Source organism: Calonectris borealis, chromosome W (genome assembly GCF_964195595.1).
Source record: "Calonectris borealis chromosome W, bCalBor7.hap1.2, whole genome shotgun sequence".
NCBI lineage: Eukaryota > Metazoa > Chordata > Aves > Procellariiformes > Procellariidae > Calonectris > Calonectris borealis.
This window is the reverse complement of record NC_134351.1, coordinates 24758917-24782441: the sequence shown is the minus strand read 5'-3', so window position 1 is coordinate 24782441 and position 23525 is coordinate 24758917. Positions and strand designations below refer to the sequence as shown.

Below are 23525 nucleotides of genomic sequence, written 5' to 3'. Positions count from 1 at the left end.
GCCGCACCTCGAATACTGTGTTCAGTTTTGGGCCCCTCACTACAAGAAGGACATGGAGGTGCTGGAGCGTGTCCAGAGGAGGGCAACGAAGCCGGTGAAGGGCCTGGAGCACAAGCCTTATGAGGAGCGGCTGAGGGAACTGGGGTTGTTTAGCCTGGAGAAGAGGAGGCTGAGGGGAGACCTCATCGTGCTCTACAACTACCTGAAAGGAGGTTGTAGCGAGGTGGGTGTTGGTCTCTTCTGCCAAGTAACTAGCGATAGGACAAGAGGAAATGGCCTCAAGTTGCACCAAGGGAGGTTTAGATTGAACATTAGGAGAAACTTCTTTACTGAAAGAGTGGTCAGGCCTTGGAACAGACTGCCCAGGGAAGTGGTGGAGTCACCATCCCTGGAGGTATTTAAAAGACGTGTAGATGAGGCCCTTAGGGACATGGTGTAGTGGGCATGGTGTGTTGGGTTGACGGTTGGACACGATGATCTTAGAGGTCTTTTCCAACCTGTATGATTCTATGATTCTATGATTCTATATGTCACCCAGGCAAGTGGACCACCATGGTGGTGAGCAGTTGCATTGCGCTTTGCCTGCTTTGTGTATTCTGTTATTGTTGTTGTTCTCATTGTTATTATTACTGTTCTACTTAGTTTTATTTCCGTTATTAAACTGTTTTTATCTCAACCCGGGAGCTTTCCTACTTGTGCCCTCCCGATTCTCTCCCCCATCCCACCGGAGGCAGTGGGTGATCGAGCGGCTGCGTGGGGTTTATTTTTGCTGCCTGGGGTTAAACCACGACAGGCGTATAAGACTTCATACAGCAGCCTTCCATCTCCGATGCTTTCCCACAAAGTGACAGGACCCATCAGTGAACAGGGCATATTGCTTCTTGTTTTCTAGCAGTTTGTTATATGGTGGGGCTTCTTCAGCACGCGTCACCTCCTCCTCTGGGGATATTCCAAAATCTTTGCCTTCTGGCCAGTTCGTGATCACTTCCAAGATTCCTGGGCGACTGGGGTTTCCTATTCGGGCCCGTTGTGTGATCAGTGCCACCCACTTACTCCACGCAGCATCGGTTGCATGATGTGCAGAGGGGACCCTCCCTTTAAGCATCCAGCCCAGCACCAGCAGTCGGGGTGCCAGGAGGAGCTGCGCTTCAGTACCAACCACTTCTGAAGCAGCTCGAACCCCTTCATATGCTGCCAATATCTCCTTCTCAGTTGGAGTGTAGCGGGCCTCGGATCCTCTGTATCCCCGACTCCAGAACCCTAAGGGTCGACCTCGAGTCTCCCCTGGTGCTTTCTGCCAGAGGGTCCAGGTAGGGCCATTCTCCCTGGCTGCAGCGTAGAGCACATTCTTTACATGTTGTCCTGCCCGGACTGGCCCAAGGGCTACTGCCTGAACTATCTCCCATTTAATTTGTTCAAAGGCTTGTTGTTGCTCAGGGCCCCATTTGAAATCATTCTTCTTCCGGGCCACTTGATAGAGGGGGCTTACAATCAGGCTGTAATTTGGAATATGCATTCTCCAAAAACCCACAACGCCTAAGAAAGCTTGTGTTTCCTTTTTGCTAGTTGGTGGGGACATGGCTGTTATTTTGTTGATCACGTCCATTGGGATCTGACAACCTACATCCTGCCATTTTATTCCTAAAAACTGGATCTCCTGTGCAGGTCCCTTGACCTTACTTTGTTTTATGGCAAAACCGGCCTTCAGAAGGATTTGGACTATTCTCTCCCCTTTCTCAAATACTTCTTCTGCTGTGTTGCCCCACACAATGATGTCATCAATGTATTGCAGGTGTTCAGGAGCCTCACCCTGTTCCAGTGTGGTGTGGATCAGTCCATGGCAAATGGTAGGGCTGTGTTTCCACCCCTGGGGCAGTCGGTTCCAGGTGTACTGGACGCCCCTCCAAGTGAAAGCAAACTGTGGCCTGCACTCTGCCGCCAAAGGGACTGAGAAGAACGCATTAGCAATATCCATTGTGGCGTACCACTTGGCTGCCTTTGACTCCAGTTCGTATTGAAGTTCTAGCATGTCCAGCATGGCAGCACTCAGTGGCGGCGTGACTTCGTTCAGGCCACGGTAGTCTACTGTTAGTCTCCACTCTCCATTGGACTTTCGCACTGGCCATATGGGACCGTTAAAGGGTGAGCGAGTCTTGCTGATCACTCCTTGGCTCTCCAGTCGTCGAATCAGCTCATGGATGGGAATCAGGGAGTCTCGGTTGGTGCGGTATTGCCGCCGGTGCACTGTTGTGGTAGCGGTCGGCACCTGTTGTTCTTGGACCTTTAACAACCCCACAACAGAAGGGTCCTCTGAGAGACCGGGCAAGGTGGACAGCTGTTTAATTTCCTCCATCTCCAGGGCAGCTATACCAAACGCCCACCGGTACCCTTTTGGGTCCTTGAAATACCCTCTCCTGAGGTAGTCTATGCCGAGGATGCACGGAGCCTCTGGGCCAGTCACAATGGGGTGCTTCTGCCACTCATTCCCGGTTAGGCTCACTTCGGCCTCCAATACAGTTAACTCTTGGGATCCCCCTGTCACTCCAGAAATACAAATGGGTTCTGACCCTTTATAGCTTGATGGCATCAGGGTACACTGTGCACCGGTGTCTACGAGAGCCTTATATTCTTGCGGATCTGATGTGCCAGGCCATCGAATCCACACAGTCCAGTAAACCCGGTTGTCCCTTTCCTCCACCTGGCTGGAGGCAGGGCCCCTCTAGTCCTGGTCATCATATTCGCTATCTACTTCTTGTAAGTATGAATCTGAAGTCCCTTTATTAAGGTCGGAAGTGGAATCAGCCCTTCTACTCTGCCTGGGGAGCTCACTGGAGACTGGAGCAGCGGTTTTCCTGGAAGAACCCCCTTTTGTATTTGTTTTTCCTTGCAACTCATGTATCCGTGCCTGTAGGACTGAGGTAGGTTTTCCAACCCACTTCCTCATGTCCTCTCCGTGGTCACGCAGGTAAAACCACAGGGTGCCCCGGGGTGTGTACCCACGATGTCTCCTTTCTTGAGCAGGGGGACGCTTGCTCCTAATGGCTGAGATACTGGCCCGTGCAGGTGGGGAGTAGGACATATCCTCTTTGAGTTGCTGGACCTCCCGAGAATGTTTCTCCACAGCAGAGACACAGGCCCGTAGGGAGGAACAGAGACTTTCTTCATATCGCCAGAGTTGGCCAGCTAATTCATCCACTGTTTCTTCCTCTCCATCTCTCCAGGTCATTATTGCCAATGAGTTTGCATGTGATGCTGGTGTGCTCCGTACAAACTTCCGCCACATGGGTCGGGTGCATTTGACTTCATCTGGGTCTTTGGATAACTGCTCGTTGTCCAGGTCATCATAAACCACCTCCAGCACGGCTAATTCCCTCAGGTACTGGATATCTCTCTCCATGGTGGTCCACTTGCCTGGGTGACATATAACATCTTCCTTGAAGGGATACCTTTCCTTCACGCCTGACAGGAGTCGCCTCCAGAGGCTGAGGACTTGTGCCCCTTGTCCAATCGCTTTGTCAATGCCCCCTTCCCTAGAAAGGGATCCCAGCTTCTTGGCTTCCCTACCCTCTAATTCCAGGCTACTGGCCCCGTTATCCCAGCATCAGAGCAGCCAGGTGACAATGTGCTCGCCTGGACGAAGGCTGCGCATATCTCGCAGCTCACTCAGAGATAGGGATCGGGTGGTTACCATCTCATTTACGGGTTCTGCCTCCTCCTCCTCCTGTTCTCGTGATGGCCCTGGTTCATTTTCATCCCTTACTAAACGAGCTGATTTTCTTGTGCATTTTCTTTTTTGAATAGGGGCGACTGATACCGGCATGGGTTGGTTCCCTGTCGCAGGGGGCGGAGTAGCTGCCGTGCCTGCCCTGGGGGGTGAGGGAGCCACTGTGCCTGCCATGGGGGTTGGGGTAGCCACAGGGCCTGTTGCTTTGTCATCAGCTGCAGAGACGTTTCCTTCCCCTTGGGGGTTCTGAGTGGTGTTAAACAGGGCTCGGTAGGCGTGGGCCAGGCCCCAGCACATGGCAGTGATTTGTGTCTCCCTAGAATGGCCAGGGTGACAGCATACTTTTTCCAAATATTCTACTATTTTTTCAGGGTTCTGCACTTGTTCCGGGGTAAAGTTCCAGAACGCTGGCGGTGTCCACCGTCCTAGGGATTTGCCCATGCTATCCCTCTCACCCTGCCACTCATAACTATCCAGCCTTGGGGCAGATCTCTGGATGACATTCTTAAATTGCTTACTAACCTTGGATAAAACCGCAACAATATTCCCAAGGAGTACCAATAGATGTATCTTAACTACCCAGGGATGTTCGAGGTACTGACAAGTTATTTTAACAAAGGAGATGACATCATAGAGGAAGGTAGCAAGGGTGCCATTCTCTATTTCCTCCATAAAAAATCTCTCAGAGGAAAAGGTATAATTGCTAATGGTCTCCATGAGGTGGGACCCGAAATGCAGAAACGGCTTCATTACGAATCCTAAATACCAAATAACCCCCAATGCCAGCGTTTTAGTAACAAATCTCCCAGGCAAAACATCATTAATCACTGCAGAGCACAGCAGACTACAAAACCCAACTCCAATCTTTAACAGGTACAGCAAAAACAGGAGCATGGCGCAGAATAAATCAATATGTTAACAGATATAAATTCCTTAATATTTTCTATTTAATCTGATGTTATCTCAACCCTTCACTGCCCCACATTGGGCGCCAAAAAGGACTGTCGTGGTTTAACCCCAGCCAGCAAAAATAAACCCCATGCAGCCGCTCACTCACCCCCTGCCTCCAGTGGGATGGGGGAGAGAATCGGGAGGGCACAAGTAGGAAAGCTCCCGGGTTGAGATAAAAACAGTTTAATAACGGAAATAAAACTAAGTAGAACAGTAATAATAACAATGAGAACAACAACAATAACAGAATACACAAAGCAGGCAAAGCGCAATGCAACTGCTCACCGACCGCCGACCGCGTCTCACGAACTGGGTGAGCCCCCCCCCAACACCTGGTTTTTATACTGAGCTGATGTCACATGGTGTAGAATACCCCATTGGCCAGCTGGGTCCACCACCCTGGCTGTGCTCCCCCCTGCCGGTGCAAGCATCACACAGCAACAGCCAAAGCATCAATGGGCCATCAACCCTCCTTTCACACTAAACCCAAAACACAGCACACCCCCAAGCTACTGGGAAGAAAGTTAACTCTGTCCCAGCCGGAACCAGGACAACAAGAAGTCGCAGAAACTGCTGAAGAAGAAGGTGAATCGAGCCCGTTTGCAGAGGTGAAAGCCAACCAGTTGGCCTTGAGTATTGCTGAACGAGAAAAATGGCCAGTTCTTTATCTCTATACTGACTCATGGATGGTGGCAAATGCCCTGTGGGGGTGGTTGCAGCAGTGGAAGCAGAACAACTGGCAGCGCAGAGGTAAACCCATCTGGGCTGCCGCATTGTGGCAAGATATTGCTGCCCGGGTAGAGAACCTGGTTGTAAAAATACGTCACGTAGATGCTCACATACCCCAGATTCAGGCCACTGAAGAACACCAAAACAACCAGCAGGTGGGCCAGTCTGCTAAGATCGAAGTAGCTCAGGTGGATCTGGACTGGCAACATAAGGGTGAATTATTTATCGCTCGGTGGGCCCATGACACCTCAGGCCATCAAGGAAGAGATGCAACATATAGATGGGCTCGTGATCGAGGGGTGGACTTGACCATGGATGCTATTGCACAGGTTATCCACGAATGTGAAACATGCGCTGCCATCAAGCAAGCCAAGCGAGTAAAGCCTCTCTGGTATGGAGGACGATGGTTGAAATATAAATATGGGGAGGCCTGGCAGATTGATTATATCACGCTCCCACAAACCCCCCACGGCAAGCGCTATGTGCTCACCATGGTGGAAGTAACCACAGGATGGCTGGAAACATATCCTGTGCCCCATGCCACCGCCCGGAACACCATCCTGGGCCTTGAAAAGCAAGTCCTATGGCGACATGGCACCCCAGAAAGAATTGAGTCAGACAACGGGACTCATTTCCGAAACACCCTCATAGACACCTGGGCCAAAGTGCATGGCATTGAGTGGGTATATCACATCCCCTATCATGCACCAGCCTCTGGGAAAATCGAACGATACAATGGACTGCTAAAGACTACGCTGAGAGCAATGGGTGGTGGGACATTCAAGCATTGGGATACACATTTAGCAAAGGCCACCTGGTTAGTCAACACCAGGGGATCTTTCAATGGAGCTGGCCCTGCCCAATCGAAACTTTTACGTACTGTAGATGGAGATAAAGTCCCTGTCGTGCACATAAAAAATATGCTGGGGAAGACAGTCTGGGTTACTCCTGCCTCTGGCAAGGGAAAACCCATTCATGGGATTGCTTTTGCTCAAGGGCCTGGGTGCACTTGGTGGGTAATGCGAAAGGATGGGGAAGTCCAATGTGTACCTTAAGGAGATTTGTTTTTGGGTGAAAATAGCCAATGAACTGAATTGTATGATGTTAATTGCTATATAATATTGTATGTCATCACTTCTATGGTTGCTGTATGTCATATCAATGGTATTGCAGTAAGAATCACCCAGATTAATGAACTCTGATGAAACCGACCAAATTGCAGCGGTGATGGACCCAGAACTGGCTTCTGGATGCAACAATCCAACACCACACACCATCTCTCCTGCCCTGAAAGACTTTTATGACAGATGGAGCCCAAAATCATGGACTAGATGAACTCAGTGGACATTTTAGAGGGATGGCCCACAGACTAAGGGAATGATATCTATGTGTATATATCAAAAGACAGGAAAAGTGGTGGTGATTATTTGGAATGTATTGGAAAATGTGAGACCTGGGCATGCCGTAGGTGGTATAGAATAAGGGGTGGATACTGTCCTAGTTTCGGCTGGGATAGAATTAATTCTCTTCCTAGTAGCTTGTATAGTGCTGTGTTTTGGATTTAGTATGAGAAGAATGTTGATAACACACTGATGTTTTCAGTTGTTGCTAAGTACCCTTCTAGTCAAGGACTTTTCAGCTTCCCATGGTCTGCCAGGTGCACAAGAAGCTGGGAGGTGGCATAGCCAGGACAGCTAACCCAACTGGCCAATGGGGTATTCCATTCCATATGACGTCATGCTTAGTATTTAAGCTGGGGGGAGTTGGCCGGGGGCAGTGATCACTGCTTGGGGACTGGCTGGGCATCGGTCGGCGGGTGTTGAGTGGTTGTATCACTTTTTTTTCCTGGGTTTTGTTCCTTTCTCTCTCTCTTGTTTTCCTTTTCATTACAAATTATTATTATTATTATTTTATTTTATGTTATTTCAAGTATTGAACTGTTCTTATCTCAACCCATGAGTTTTCTTACTTTTGCTGTTCCAATTCTCTACCCCATCGCACTGTGGGGTGGCAGGGGGATATCGAGTGGCTTTGTGGTGCTTGGTTGTCAGCTGGCTTTAAACCTCGACAAAGTATAATGAATTAATGAATACCTTACTTTTTTTTTTTTTTTCACTTTTAAAGGTATAAGCCAATACGCCGACAGTGGATTTCTGTAAAATTCAAATCGGACTTGAGGCCTATGTTATATGAGGCAATTCGTAATTTGCTTCAAGACCAAGACTTAGTGGTAAGTATAATTAAGTAGTGGTTTAGATTGCACATTTGCTCTTTAAACACAGGTGAAACATACATACCATACCTTATGTAAACTTCGTTTATAACTTCATAACATCACACTTTAACGTCTGTTGTGTCTTGCAGAAGATCATCTGTTGGGAAGTTGTGGGGGTGTTTAATTGTGGAGATGTTGAAAAACAAGATCAAAGACATGAAACGAACCCTTAAGATGTTCACTAGGTGATGGCTTCAGTGGGAAAATGAATGGCAATAGCAACAGTCTCTCTTTTTTCTAAGAGAATTTTGAAGCGTCTTGAGATAAATAATTTATAAACACATTAACACTTTGTGTAGATAAAATGGAGTTATTCTGTTACTACTATCTGCAGTATACAATATTTTTTAAGCATTAACATATTTATCATCTGCTGGCAGGATATGATAAATGGCATTGGTTGCTAAGTTGGTTGAGTACTGTTCTGTGGTTTTAAGCTACAATTTCAGTTTGCCAGCAGGCGAGGTTGAGAAGCTTGGTTTTGCAGTTGTGTTTTTTGGTTTTTATTTTTAAGCAAACTGACCTAGCAGCTACTCAACAAATAAACAAATCTAGCTAGTTTGTTAGTTATATATTAGTAATTGGCAGTCTAACAGTTATTTCTGTGATTCCAGACAGCTTTAGCAAAGCAGGATGGATTTCTTTGTCAATGTTGTGACTGTTTTCAGTTAATGGTTTCTGAACATCTACCAGGGAAGAACACACTAACTTGTTGAGTTTATTTGATTCTGTGCTTTTTGAGTGACAGCAAGCCATGAGATAATCCCAAGTTGAACTCCTTTGTTGCAAGATTTTTTATCACAGGCTAGATATGTCCTTGTTTAATTCTTTCTTGACCTTCCTGAAGATTTTGCCTGAGTACTTTATCCAGGTGGTATCACTTTAGCAATGCCAAATAAACCGTAAAGGATACTAAAATAAAAGCAAATGAAAATATTTCTGAGTTGAACTAACTGCGCTTCTTAGGGTGACAGAACACATAGGATAATTCAGTTGCCAAAACAGTGACTGGTTTGATATTTTCAGGTATTATGTTGATAATCAAAATAATGTTTAATGGACACGTGTGATGCTTCTTGGCTTTTGTCTTTCAGGTCCGTATTGAGACAGCTACGACGCTGAAGTTAAATATCCTTTCATTAGCAAAGATGTTTGATTAGCTCTTAATTCAGAGCTACTGGAAAATAAGCAATTTTAAACTTACTACCAAATTCTTCACATTATAATTGTTGTGTATCCACGGAATATTTGCTTATTTGAGTCTCATATCCATCTGCAGTCTGTATTATTTTTCTTTAATGGTTGTTTACCTGTAGATGACTTTGAGTTCAGAACTGACCAGTTCTTACCGGTAAGAGCATTTATATGGGCATATTCTGATGAGCAGATAGATCCATAGAGGAAAGCAGGAAAAAATAATTTCCAGTTTAATCTTCAACCAGACTATTTAGTAATCAGTGTGTGTGTGTATATATAATTTTTTTAGTCTTCATAGGCCAAAGCATGTAAATACTCATACTCTTGCTATTAAGGTTGCTAACGTGCAATGTATAGACAGACAATGCAAAACCTTTTAGTATTATGACTATTACAACTTCCTATCATTGTGTTTAGTACTATATACATCGTGTGTTATCAGATGCTAAGTTTCTTCATGCTAAGACAGTATGAATGCTGTCTTTAACAAATAAGTCTCCTCACCAGTGTGACTTACTTTCTAGTATGCCTGTTTCACACAGTACTTTCCAACCTGCCCTTTCACACAAATATTAAATATAAGTGTGTGGTTAAAACAGTGCCTTAAAAACATAGACTTTCTTGGTCTCCTATATTCATGTTCTTTACAGTGGTGACTGCTGTTGGCATTAAGTAAACAACAACACGTTAGCCATGAATACAGCAAATATTGATCACTCAAATTTAGCAGGTGCTTTTTTTTTCTTGTTTGATTATGACCTCCATGTTAATTGCAACTCTGGGAACAAAAAAAACAAAAATGCAGAGTGCATCTGTACTGTAAACATTGGAATTTTTTAAGCTGTCTTTTTCAGTTCATTATCTAAATTTTATCTACTGACCCAAAAGCTGGAAGACCATATCTTTGCTCTGACCCTAACAAAGTATTTCTTCTGGAGAGATTGCCTTCAACTTTACAGAATTTTATCTGTGAAGTCATGTTTATACTTACCAAACATGAAAATTATATATGTTCAAATTGATCACGTGCTTGAACTGTTATGCAAGAGCATATCTGAATTATATTATCTTGTTTAGGCTAGTGTGCATTTTTCCAAATGAAGAGTAACATTTTGCACACTTTGTGTCTTTCAAAGTTCATAGATGTCTTAGTGTTGTAAGCACACAGGAAAAATCACCATTTCATGTCACCAGTTGTATTTTTGATGGTCTAATCTGTAGTTTCTTTTGGTTTTGTTTTGTTTTTTTTTTAGTATCTGGAATCCATGTTTACACTGCTCTTTCAGCTACTTCAGGAAGTAACAGAATGTGACACCAAAATGCATGTTCTTCACGTTCTGTCTTGTGTGATTGAAAGAGTCAATATGCAGGTATTTTTTTTTTTATAGACTTCAAACAGTGTTAGCTTTGTACTAAGAACACAGAGGACTTCTTAATGTTTTTGGCTTATACAAAAATAGTAGAAAAATGTCATTGATAGACTGGTTATTGTTATGGTAGATGCCTGCATTATTTGCTTTATTTGGTTCTCTTCTCACTTTTCAGTTCTCATTTATCTTTTGTGTAATATGTTCTTGCTCAGTTGCTACTTCTTTATTTACTATATTTTTTGCATTGACTCACCTTTTGGAGTACAGAATGACTTCCACTGCTTATCTTAATGCATTTTTTGCAAATTTTTTTTTATTTCCACTTTCGATTCTAATTGTCTCATATCTGAGCTAGTATTTTATTAAACCTTACATATTAAAAGAGACATTTTGGGGGAAAAAATGCTTTAAATTCCCAGGGACTGTGCAGTTAAATTTGTAATCTCTCATTGGCACCGATATGGATCGTAATTGCCTATACAGCATTCTCCTTAACTGCATGCAAAGTTTCAAGTTCACATTATCAATTTTCAGTACTTCCTTCTTAGTGTTAAAGTACATTCTTCAGCTTAACCATAAAGAAATTGAAGATGTTTTTGCAGAAATAAAAATGAATTGTTGACTGCTTTTGTCTCCATTTTTTTTGTGGTATTACTGTATTAAGGACAGAGATAATGCATGGTTTGGAGCTTATCTCCTCTTTCTACAAGTAATCCTGTCTGAGAGCCGAATTTAGCTTTCTTAATTGTCCCTTGTAGGAAAAGTCAACATGACAGCAGTTTTCCCTGCATTTTAGATCAGCTGGATAAGTAGCAGAAAAAAAACAAGTTGAGTAAGAGCCTTTATGAGTCTGTAAAGGTTAATTCATAATTAAATACTTTAGAAGACAAATAGATTAACCCTTTAGTATTGTAGAGCATCACAGAAAAAATTTAGGTTAGGACAAACCTCTGGAGGTTATGTAGTCCAACTCAAATATGCTCAAAGCATGCATAACTTCAGAGGTTATTCAGCATTAATTTTTTTTTTATTTTATTTTTCCTGGAACTGTTTCTGGTCGTCTTAGAGGATGCAGTTATTCAGGAATCCTGTCTAAGTGAAGAACATAATAAAATGAAAACAACTTCAGTTATCAAATTAAGTATTGTTTGTGTTCTATTTACTACTTAAGCCTGATTGTCATGCACAAATGTTACCATAGGTAATAGGTTCTTTTCAAACCCCTGTGCAGTCTGAAGTCACTTCAGTCACAGAGTACGGAATATGGTGTTTTAGGAAGAGGAAAGAGGAGTAAATTAAAGCAAACTCTGTATTTTTACTGTGATAAAAGCAGCTCTTAAATGTTTCAGAAATTATGCCTGGGATAAATTAATGGCCTTGTTTCATACATTAAGAAAAAAAATTGTGTTCTGAATTTCAGATACGACCATATGTAGGATGTTTGGTTCAGTATTTACCACTCCTTTGGAAACAGAGTGAGGAGCACAATATGCTACGATGTGCCATTCTAACCACCCTTATCCATCTTGTTCAGGTAAAGTGTCAGAATCACATAAATGTTGCCAGTATCTCATTCAGTTCTTTCTCAGACATGTCTTCATGTTCTCTCTGTGTGTGTGTGTGTATATATATTTAGGTATAATTAAGGTATATTTTGGTTTTATAGGCTATTTCTAAATGCTGTTCAGTCTTATAATAAAGACATGGTTCTCTGATAGTGGAGGTAAACATGGCTAATGTTAAGCACTAAACTGTTTTGTTTCCAGGGGCTTGTTCAGTAAAAGCAGTTCTTTAGGCAGATTTGCTTGTGTTCTGGAGGATTTTTGTTTTGGTTTTGTAATCTTGGAATTGAACCTCCTTTAGTGCCTTTATAGTCTATATAAAAGAGCTTGATCAGGCTTCCTTTATTTCCCAGCAGGCATTCGGAGCTTCAGTCTCTTCTTACAAACGTTGTGTGTGGTTCAGACTTGATTCTGCAGCATAGGCACATCTGTTTCCCCATTGCTTTCCATTCAGCTCCCAGGGATGTGGAGTTTTCTATTTTGGTTGCAAACTTTCTGTGAACATGAGCCGTTTTTAAATCATAGGCCAAGATATGGGCCACCATAACAAGCTTCACTTTGCCTGTTCTTTAAATTTGCATTTTAATTCGGATTAGTGTCAAATGTTTCTTGTTTAAATCATAACTGTTAGGTTTAATGTCTCTCAAGGCTGTTGTTGGCATTGACTAATTGTGGGTCATCTTGTTTATTTAGAATTTCAACCCTTTTATGTTACCATTTTTACCATTACCTTTTTACTGCATAACTCTGATACCTATTATGTCCTTTTTAAATGATCTCTGCAACATGTTTATATAGCATATGGGGAAAAAATATTTTATTTTATACCTTCTTAAATTTCCCAGCTTTTATGATGTTCTCTTCTGCTTTGTTTGTATGTTATATGAAACAGAGATAATAGCAGCTCTGAGCTGCCTGCTTTGTTATATAATAGATTTGTATCACATCCCATTATTTGTATTTCAATATCTTTGATTTTTTTTTTCTTCTTTTGAGTATTCATCTGTGCTCATAATTTTCTTTTTAACTATACTTGAATATCTCCTCTTTTTCAATGTCTGTTTTAAAACAGAATGGTCAGAACTATTAAAATATCTGTGAGCAGGGACTACTGTCACTATGGGACCTGATGAGATGCATCCGAGGGTCCTGAGAGAACTGGCAGATGAAGTTCCTAAGCCACTATCCATCATATTTGAGAAGTCGTGGCAGTCCGGTGACGTTCCCAGTGACTGGAAAAGGGGAAACATATAACCCCCATTTTTAAAAAGGGAAAAAAGGAAGACCCAAGGAACTACAGGCCAGTCAGTCTCACCTCTGTGCCCAGCAAGATCATGGAGCAGTTCCTCCTGGAAACGATGCTAAGGCACATGGAAAACAGAGAGGTGATTGGTGACAGCCAACATGGCTTCAAGAAGGACTAATCGTGCCTGACAAATTTGGTGACCCTCTACAATGGGGTTACAGCATTGGTGGATAAGGGAAGAGCAACTGATGTCATCTGCCTGGACTTGTTCAAAGTGTTTGATACTGTCCCACACAACATCCTTGTCTCTAAAATGGAGAGACATGGATTTGACGGGTGGACCACTCAGTGGATAAGGAATTGGCTGGATGGTCGCACTCAAAGAGTTGCGGTCAATGGCTCAATGTCCAAGTGGAGACCAGTGATGAGTGGTGTCCCTCGGGGGTCCGTATTGGGACCAGTATTATTTAACATCTTTGTCGGGGATATGGACAGTGGGATTGAGTGCACCCTCAGCAAGTTTGCGGATGACACCAAGCTGAGTGGTGTGGTTGATACTCCAGAGGGAAGGGATGCCATCCAGAGGGACCTGGACAGGCTAGAGAGGTGGGCCCGTGCGAACCTCATGAGGTTCAACAAGGCCAAGTGCAAGGTCCTGCACCTGGGTCGGGGCAATCCCAAACATGGATACAGGCTGAGCGATGAGTGGATTAAGAGCAGCCCTGCAGAGAAGGACTTGGGGATACCAGTGGATTAAAAATTTGGACGTGAGCCAGCAACGTGCGCTCGCAGCCCAGAAAGCCAATCGCATCCTGGGCTGCATCAGAAGAAGTGTGGCTAGCAGGTCGAGGGAGGTGATTCTGCCCCTCTACTCTGCTCTCGTGAGACCCCACCTGGAGTACTGCGTCCAGCTCTGGGGCCCCCAGCATAAGAAAGACATGGACCTGCTTGACCTGGTCCAGAGGAGGGCCACAAAGATGATCAGGGGGCTGGAGCACCTCCCCATGAGGACAGGCTGAGAGAGTTGGGGTTGTTTAGCCTAGAGAAGAGAAGGCTCCGGGGAGACCTTATAGCGGCCTTCCAGTACTTAAAGGGGGCCTACAGGAAAGATGGGGAGGGACTCTTTATCAGGGAGTGTAGAGATAGGACAAGGGGTAACAGTTTTAAACTTAAAGAGGGTAGATTTAGATTAGATATTAGGAAGAAATTCTTTACTGTGAGGGTGGTGAGACACTGGAACAGGTTGCCCAGAGAAGTTGTGGATGCCCCCTCCCTGGAAGCGTTCAAGGCCAGGTTGGATGGGGCTTTGAGCAACCTGGTCTAGTGGAAGGTATCCCTACCCATGGCAGGGGGGTTGGAACTAGATAATCTTTAAGGTCCTTTCCAACCCATACCATTCTATGATTCTATGATCACCTTACATTTGTTCGTGACTGCGGCTTCTAAGTGCAATAATAAAAAAAGTGATAGTAATACTGAGAATAAAGGTGAACATAGTTATTCTCAGACCATTTTTTTTTCTGTAGATTTTTTTGTTTATTTGTGTGTTGTAGGAAACTTTTCCTTTGCCATTGCAAATTGCTTGCATTTATTAACATTAGGTTTCATTTGCCCATAGTTGTTCATTTAGCTAAGTTTGTTTAGTTCACTTAGTGTCTTACAGTTCTCAAAACTCAAGAAATCTAGGTAACTTTTGGTCCCAGATTTTGCTATATAACATTAATAGCTATGTTGAGCAGCATTGTATCTAAATGGAAGTTGCTAGTAATCTGTAGTCAGATAAATGAGTTTTGACCTTTTGGATGGTTTCGATTCTTGATGGTAATTTGCCTCTCTTTCCTGCTTTTCTATACATGTACAATAAATTCCCTAATTCCTCTAGAGGCTTACTCTAAGTACCTTGGCAGAGAATTTTGAAAGCCTATAGAAATTATTAGCTGCTTGCTTTATCCAGAGATAATAGTTAAAATTAACTGAATTTCTTATCAGTGAAGGAAAAGATCTTGGTATATCTTAAATAATCCTTAAACTTGAAATATCTAGAAATATCTGTGCTGTTGGCAGTAAAAACGCAAATAAAATGTAGTAGGTTACTGAGGAAAGATTGAAGAATAAAACAATATGTAGTTATATTGCCTGCAGAATCTGTGCTCTTAAGCACTTCTTTAATATGGACTATATGCCATCCCACCTTCTCCAACCCCTATTACATCTCAAAAAATATGTAGTAGAACTAGCAAAGATCGAGAGAAGGGCTCCTAGGATGTAGGGTAGTGTCCATACAGGAACAGACTGAATATGCAGGCAGTCTTGAACTTGCAGAAAGGCATGACTTTCTGGATAAAGGATATTATTATAGAGGTCTATGAAAACATTAACAGTGGAGAGAAAGTGGAAAGGGAATGATTACACATTACAACTAAAGGAAAATTTAGGGTTCTTTTAAAAGTAGAGTAAGTTCAAACAAAGAGAAAATATATTTTCGCAATATACGAATTGTGGAAATTCTTGTTACTGGCCACAGTGGAGGCCAAAAGGATAGGTGGACTCAAAGAGATTAGACAAATGTTATGGAAGATCCTTCTTCTTTTAAGACAAGTTTGTTTAACTAAATAAACTATTCCACAAAGAAGCTTTAACTGAGAAACATAAAATAATTTTAAATTTAACAGTTTCCAAATAAAGTAATTATGCAGAAGCAGCATTCAACTAGCCTCAGTTCTCTTTAGTAATATAACAAAATAGCCAGTAGTTTCCAATTTAAGAATTCCGATCTTTGTAAGATTAGTTTTAATTTATTATTAGTTTTGACAATATTTATCTCTAGCTTATTTTTAAAAATTAGGGTTTTTTATTAAGTGATCGTTGAAAAATTTTTTTACTTTGTGTTCTTGGGAAGACATCTTTGTGTATTACTCATGGATCACTTAATAAATCACTGTCATCAGTCTCTGATTCTTTGTTTAGGAACGAAAACAAACCCTTTTCCTGATTCTTAGAATATGTCAAAAGATTTAGGATGTGGTAAGATCCAAAGAGTAATTCTTTTCTTGATCTTTAACACATTTTATTCAGCATTTAGTATTTGTTAGAGCTGTGACCTTTCCCAGAAAGAGAATGACCAATGAATGCTTTTAGGAATGTGTATTGTTTATAATTTTTTTTCTTGCAGACCATTGATAAGTTGCTTGTTCTCCAAAAACTTATGTAATTTTCTCAAGACTTGTTGAGAAAGCTCAGGAGTATCAAACTAAATATTTTCTTTTGTATGAAATGGTTGCAAGTTCAACCTTTGATTTCTTGAATGCACGTTTACAGTATGTGAATAGAACAGCATCACAGATCTTTTTCAATGCTGTTCTTGAAATGCTTGAGTTGAGGTTTTTGAAGAATTTTACATTTTTTATTTACTTTTATAGGGACTAGGTGCAGACAGCAAAAATCTCTATCCTTTTCTACTTCCAGTTATTCAGCTAAGTACGGATGTTTCTCAGCCTCCGCATGTCTACCTTCTGGAAGATGGTTTAGAGTTGTGGTAAGAATGTTCTTTATCAAATTCTAATTTTTAAAATTTGATTTTTGTATCCCTGGAAGAAAAAAAAGCATTTAACAAAAGCTTTGACTGTATTAAGAATTTATATGTTCTTGTTATCTTACCTTGACATCATCTATATCATACCTTTTCTCAGAAGAGGTGAGGTTAGGAAGTTAATAAAAGAAACACAATTAAAAATAACTGAGTAGGTAATCTATTTTCAAGCAGTTGATAGCAAGATACAGTTCTGTTGTAATAATGAACAGCAAGACAAAAAGTCTAGACTCACTATAATGTGCATGCTAATCTAACAATTTGACGTGCTTGACTCTGGGAGCACATTAACCCAATGATTCTCAGAGCTGGTCGCTGGAAGAGATGGTGAGTTTACAAGGATAAAATGCAGGAGAAGTTATCTTCCAAGTCTCAAGCTATCTGGTGACTGAACATAAAACAGCAAGTGGCACTGTGATTGGTTTGCCATGATGCTAATTTGTTTGTTTGTGGTGCAGCTGACACTCTAAAAGGAGGAAACCATTACCTGGACTGAATTCAACACATTTCTTTCCTGCAGAAAAGGAATATATTGAGTTTGTCTTGAAATAGTTAGGGATTCCTTTGATCTAAATTGTAGATTTGCATTTGAATTACAAATACTTAACTTAAAAGTGATCTGTTTTATGTGCAGCAAAACTAAGATATATAATGCTGTTGGTGGTGGGGGAGCAACTTCAAAGTGCAAGATCTTCATAAAATTTAAGATGGGCCTTTTTAATGTATCAGTTCAGAACTTTTATATCTTCTTAATAATACCGATCATGAGGTTATTCTGATGCCTATGCAGAAGAATGTATATATGATATTTTAAGATGTCCTAGAGCATCAGAGAAATCTGGATGGGGCTGGCAGATATGGCCGGGACTCTGACTGCTTCCTGAACCAAGAGCAGGAAGCCAGCTAAGATACTTTACATAATCAAAAATGTTATTTAAATACAGTAATCCTACACCTGAGATCTGGGAAGAAACTGGAATGTGTTGCTGTGTCTTTAAGTATGAATTTCTTTTATAGTTACTATTTTCAAACCTCAGGAATTTTAAATTGATGCAAACAATGCTGAGCATATAGTCATTCTTTTACGTATGGTAATTAATGCGTCATTTCAGGGAAAGAAAAAAAAACCAAACAAACACGTAAAGGTTTGAGCTGGTTGCCACCACAGCTGCTCCTTAGAGGTGTAGAGCACTACACGCGTTGTCCTTACACCATGAATATTCCTCTCTACCCACCTTCTCTGAGTTCTGCCCGGGATCCCCAAGTTGGGTACTTAAAAATGCAGCAGTGAGAATGCCTGAGGTTATGTTGTCTTTGAAAAAAGACAGTAGCATGTTTTTCTTTCTTTTCCTACCTTAGCAAGACCCATGCCTATATTGATGGGTGTGTTGTAAGGACTAATACTGCACTTGTAACAATTCCTTGAAGCATATTTCACATTATTTAAGGAACATATAGGTGGTTACTAGAAGTTACAATGTTTTACATCTGTCAGAATGATTGCTCAGTGTTATTCATAGGTCATCTAAAATATTTCGCTTAATCTATTCTTAGGTTAGTGACATTGGAGAATAGTCCGTGTCTTACACCTGAGCTGCTGAGAATATTTCAGAACATGTCTGCCCTTCTTGGTGAGTCTTTTACTGATAAAATTTCTGGGTTTTTTTTGTTGTTTTTTTTTTCTAATGCCAGTGTTATTCATGCATTAAGTAATGCTGCTGTGGCTACAAGAACTAAGGGGCTAGCAAAATTGTAACTATTAAGAAATGAAGAACAGGTCTTTATTGTTTGACTTTGCCATCTTCTTTAAAATTTATTATCTACTTAGTTCTGTTTTTTAACAAATTGATAGCTGCTTTGTACCCAAAAGATAAGACAAATTTCAGTTTATTATTTCAGAGTTTTTTTAAGAAGTTCCTGAAATTTAACACCAAATGTGCTGAGTTTTACTGATATTGATCATATAGAATACTTGCCTGTTCTACTTACAACCAGAATGATGATTTCTAGTCTGAAGAATTGAAGTTTCCATTATTAGCTTTTCCATTATTCAGTTAATAACTATGTAGGAGGTTTTCAAACTGCCTAAATATGTCTTTAAGTGTATCGGGCAAGCAGCACTGAAATTAGAAGCAGTAGTTTTGCCCGAGTTGCTGACAAAATATAAACTTATTAATGAGGATTAAGATTCAGTGCTTAGGAAATATTGATTTTTGGGGTTTTTTTTGCTTTGTAACTAAAGGGAGTATAAAAATTTTGCAGTTTAATTTTATTATGTAAATATGTTTTTGTTTAATGAAATCTTTAGCTGTGCTTTTGTAGGTTGTGGAGCTAATATAGCAAATAGATTCTTTTTTTAGAGGAATGTGTTTATAAAATTACAGAAGTTGGCTTTTTAATTGATTGCTGTTTTCAGCAATTAATATTTTATTCTGACTGAAGGTCAATAGAAAGTTGCATCATGGTGGGTAGGTGCAAGATAATGCCCCCTGTTATTTTTCTGTGTATACTAGATCTCTAATGACAAAGACTGTGCTCAGGAAAGTAGTGTTTTGTAGTGGTTTTAGTATTTAACTCCAGAGCTCTCTCTTAGGTTCTGTAGCTGACATACTATTTATCTTCATTCATATCTACACACCCACCCTTCCTCCTCCTTGTTCTGTGTTAGTAGTAGACAGAATCTGCTACAGGAAGTTTGCACTATACAAATGGTCTTGATTTTCATAGTTGTATTACACTGCTGTTCTGCTTGTGTTAAATTCAGAAATAATCTGTATTTGTGGTTTGCTTATATTTGCTACTGTTATTTTCTCCTCACCCTGTCCTACCTGGTCCTCATGCGATACTTTCCAGTGTAGTGATGAGTATGAATGGAAACCTTGGCATATTCTTCTAACAAAAGGTGGAGGTATTCAGAAATCTTCTACACTTGTAACTATTTCCTTATTTTATGAATGAATCCTGGAGACTAGTGATGCTCTCCTTTGGGGAAAAAAAATATATCCTCAAGGGAATGTTCCTTGTTCTGAAAAATGAAAGCTGTTCTATGATGCTGATACAGCAAGTAGTATAGTTAAGCTAGGTAGATTTTCCTTAAGGTGAGGCTTCAAACAGAATTCTTTCAAATCTTTTTTTTTTAATCAGGGGATGGGGTCAAGTGGCAAAAACACAGCAGCCCTTGCAATGTGTAATTATAGACCGATTTCCTCATATAGACTTCTGGTACTACTTTACTTCCTGAGCATTTTTCTGAGAGCCTTTTGTTTTCTGAGTGTAATGTCAGGCAAAAATTTTGATTGCCGTGGGCCAAATGGGTGTGCGTTTTGCCAGAAAGCGGAAACCATTCTGGTACGCTCTTTGCCTGCAATTCCCTTCTGTTTACATCAGGAGAATCTGGCTGGACAGCCTCCACACATCATAGCCATGGCAGTGTGATGTTGAAATAGAGCTTGAATCTTAGATTAGTGCTAAATGTTTTAAAAACTTGGTGGTTATAAAAGCAGTACAATACTTCCATCCAGTACCCCTCCAGCAGCTACTTTATTGATTCAGTATACTTGTAAAAGGTATACTTAAATCCAGTGCAACAGCACAGTTTAAGCTGCAGCCCCTTGCAGAAGAAAATGTATTGATCGATGATGATCAACTGTGCAAGTTAGTTAATTAACCGTTCAGTCTTAGTTCTGTAGTACAGTTTCTCTAGTATACAAGTGGCAGTATTCACCTGAAACTTCCATCATTTAAGAACAAACACTTCCTATTCTTCTCACCACAGTGATGGAACTGTCAGGAAAAGGTATTTTAACTGGGAAGTCTGCTGTTTTCAGTTGGACAAATGCAGAAATACATTCAAATTTTGAGATCCTCAAATGTAAACTTTCAAAATCCTGATGTCTTGTGTGCTTTAGCTGTCTGAGATAAGGCAAAATAAAAAGTCTACCCGAGACCGGTTCTCAATTCAGTCTTAAGCTATCAAAATGGAAGCCAAAGGGCAGATATGGTGAAGGGAAGTTCTGAGTAGATGATTGCCTTGCTTATGTCTTTTGGAGCAGGGTGGAGAACTAGCTTCAAGGCACTACAGAAAATGATTTTGTTGAAAATGCAGTATAAGGAATATGAACCTCCTGACCTTTAGTTTCTGAATTTATTCTTACTGAATGGAATTACTCTAATATACAGATAATGTAACTATTTTTCTGGTGCATTTAACTGCTCCATCACCAATTAAATCCTTCAGAAAAAGTGTCCTATTAGAGGTCAACACAGTTGAACTAGAAGAGCTGGAAGGGAGGGAAGAAGTTCATACATGAGATTTTTGGACATTAGAGGTATATAGCAGACTCTGTCCTGCTGAAGAGGAGGAAACAGATGTGGCAAGAAGTCATCAAACTGGAGAGGAAGAGAAGACATTTTATCTTCTTCACGGTCAGATTATAGCATTTTTAAGTCTTGCATAAATGTTACTTATTAGAGGTATTCCTATACAATAATAGGGGACTAACTACTGTGGGAATTGAATAGTGTATGTAAATAGATACAGTGCAGTTTTGATAACTCAGACCCAGAGGGACTGTGGAAAATAATATTGATAACCATTTATATAAAAGTAGATGGCTTGGTTATGTTGAAGGAGGTACAGATAATAGGCTGGATTGTGTATTATTGAGGTTGTTGGTTATTCATTGTGTTGTGGATTTTGCTTTGCATTAATTGCCTTTGTGGGCAAGGTCCTGTGGGACTTGACTGTGACTGTACACAATATTTTTTTCAGAAAATTCAGGTGTGCAGTGATAGATTGCCGGTTCTGATTCAGGACCCTTAAGAGCTCTTTGAGCATCTAGTGTTTCCCATTGGATTTGGGAGTTTAGCTTAACCATTAAAGTAAAAAAAAAACTTGATTTAAGATTTCTGCATTGTAACAGTATGTTTTCTTCAGCAAAGTGGTATAAAACTGAATGAGATATATTGTGCGCAAATTATGTCTGGTAGTTTTTGAAGTGTGCTATGAATATCACTTAATAGAAAGGTGTTGCTGTGTTTTGTTTCCTGTTGATGAATGCATGTTTAGATGACGGCAAATGAATATATCATCTGTTCCACAATTTTTTTGAAGTGCTCTTAAGATGCTTACCAAGACTATGTACTGCATAAGCACTTGCTTGTCTATCATTGCTTCCTGGTTTACCAGTAATACCTTAGAAACCTGAACTTGGAAGACCTCTATGCTGCTTCCTCTCATGCTTTCTCTGCTGGAGCTGATTGTCTGTCTTATTGACAAGAATACCTTCAGCGTTCTTTGACTTTCATTCTTAACTTAAATTTACAACCTAGAGAAGTTATTGCTTGCCATTGCTTCTCCTACATCTTTTAGGAGTTTTTTTTTGCTTGATGTGTAAAAAAAATTGGTTTGAGATTTAGTTAATGATTTAAATTTTTTTTTAGTGATTCATACTAGGTTTTTCATTATTTGAACATGCCTTTGTCATGGCCATGACACAGGCCTGTGGCATATATTACCGTAGGTACATGTCAGTGCAATGACATCTCTTTAATTTTTAACAAACAACTGAAAGGGGAAAAAGAGAGAAATGTTTCTGATTTTTCTTTTTTAACTAGTCTGAATGTAATATATAGTTGTTCCTTTTCAGATATATTCGTCTTTCTGAAAAGAGCTTTTTATATCCATTTCAGGATACTACTGCTGTTGGAAGTGGATGTCAGAGTTGTTGTACAAATCAATTAATTTGCTTATTAAAAAGTAATCAATGCTATCCTGCGACGAGCGAGGGAAGGCAGGCAGTCGACTCAATGTGAGTGATAAGGCCAGCTTCAACTTTATTGTAAAACCCTACACATATTTATACACTAAGTTCTACCTTATGCATACTTGTCTCACAATCATTGGCTTAGCTCTAAAAATTACATTATCATATTCCTCCTACTTTCGGTTACTGCTACGTGGTCCGGGTTCCATCCTGTTTTTCTTATACTGTACTTTCTCAAAGTTGCTTATCTGCACAGAGCAAGGTCAGCATGACTTTCTTTTCTCCCTTCTCAGCATGACTCAGAATTTTCCCACCGTGGCCTAGTCTGGCTAACTTTCTCCAACAATTCCCCCTTTTTCTTTTTGGACCACCAATACATTGTGGTTCATTTTTACAACATTATTTAAAATACAGTGATATGCTATTTTTACTATAACTATAATTGTTAATAAAATACCAAGCCAGCTCTTGCGCAGTACCTATGTTAGGCACTAGGGAAGCAAATACATTGGCTGTGGTTGACCATAATTCTATATTGTCGTTATAATCTGCTTGCAATTGATGTATAGACCTTTTGTGTCGATTTGTCGCTACTGTAGTTATATTGAGCCAACTTTGTCGGCTAACTGTGAGCAGAGTTAATTTACCTACATAACAAGGCCCTCCAAAGGCGTTCTTTGGAATGCCAGGCCATGCTCGATCCCCACAGATCAAAAAACATCCGGGGGGAAGAGCTTTGGCCGTATCATTGTTCCACAAAGAGTTATTGGTTCCCTTCATACTCCGTCCATAGGCACTGAGTGTTTTGGAAGCGTTATAATTCCCACAATATTGGCCTATTTCGAATCCTTTCGTAAAAGGTGAAACAACAGTCCAACCGGTGGTATTAACAAAAGGGTTGTTATCATCAGTGCGGCTGCTTATGCCGATCAATGACTGAAAGGTCTGGGCCTGTGCGGCAAAGCGGCTAAAGCTGCCAAACACAAAACATGTCTGAGTAGTAACATTTTCAGTTGCATTTCCAATTTTTTCTGACCCCAAAAGGTCAATTTCTTGGGGGTCCCAAGGGAGAGTGTGATTTAGGGCTCTTATTAGTTGTACCGAGCAATTTGCTACA

General features: G+C 40.7%; 1 protein-coding gene across 1 annotated transcript in view; it reads left to right on the top strand.

Annotated features, from left to right (window-relative positions):
• The first annotated feature begins 6863 nt into the window (after positions 1-6863).
• Positions 6864-23525, top strand: part of LOC142075017 (importin-11-like) — a 70780-nt gene continuing 54118 nt past the window's right edge. Inside the window, 8 exon segments of the mRNA XM_075136008.1 lie at positions 6864-6868; positions 7529-7634; positions 8774-8807; positions 8990-9030; positions 10130-10246; positions 11667-11780; positions 16474-16589; positions 18198-18274. Coding sequence (XP_074992109.1) covers positions 6864-6868; positions 7529-7634; positions 8774-8807; positions 8990-9030; positions 10130-10246; positions 11667-11780; positions 16474-16589; positions 18198-18274 — 610 coding nt within the window.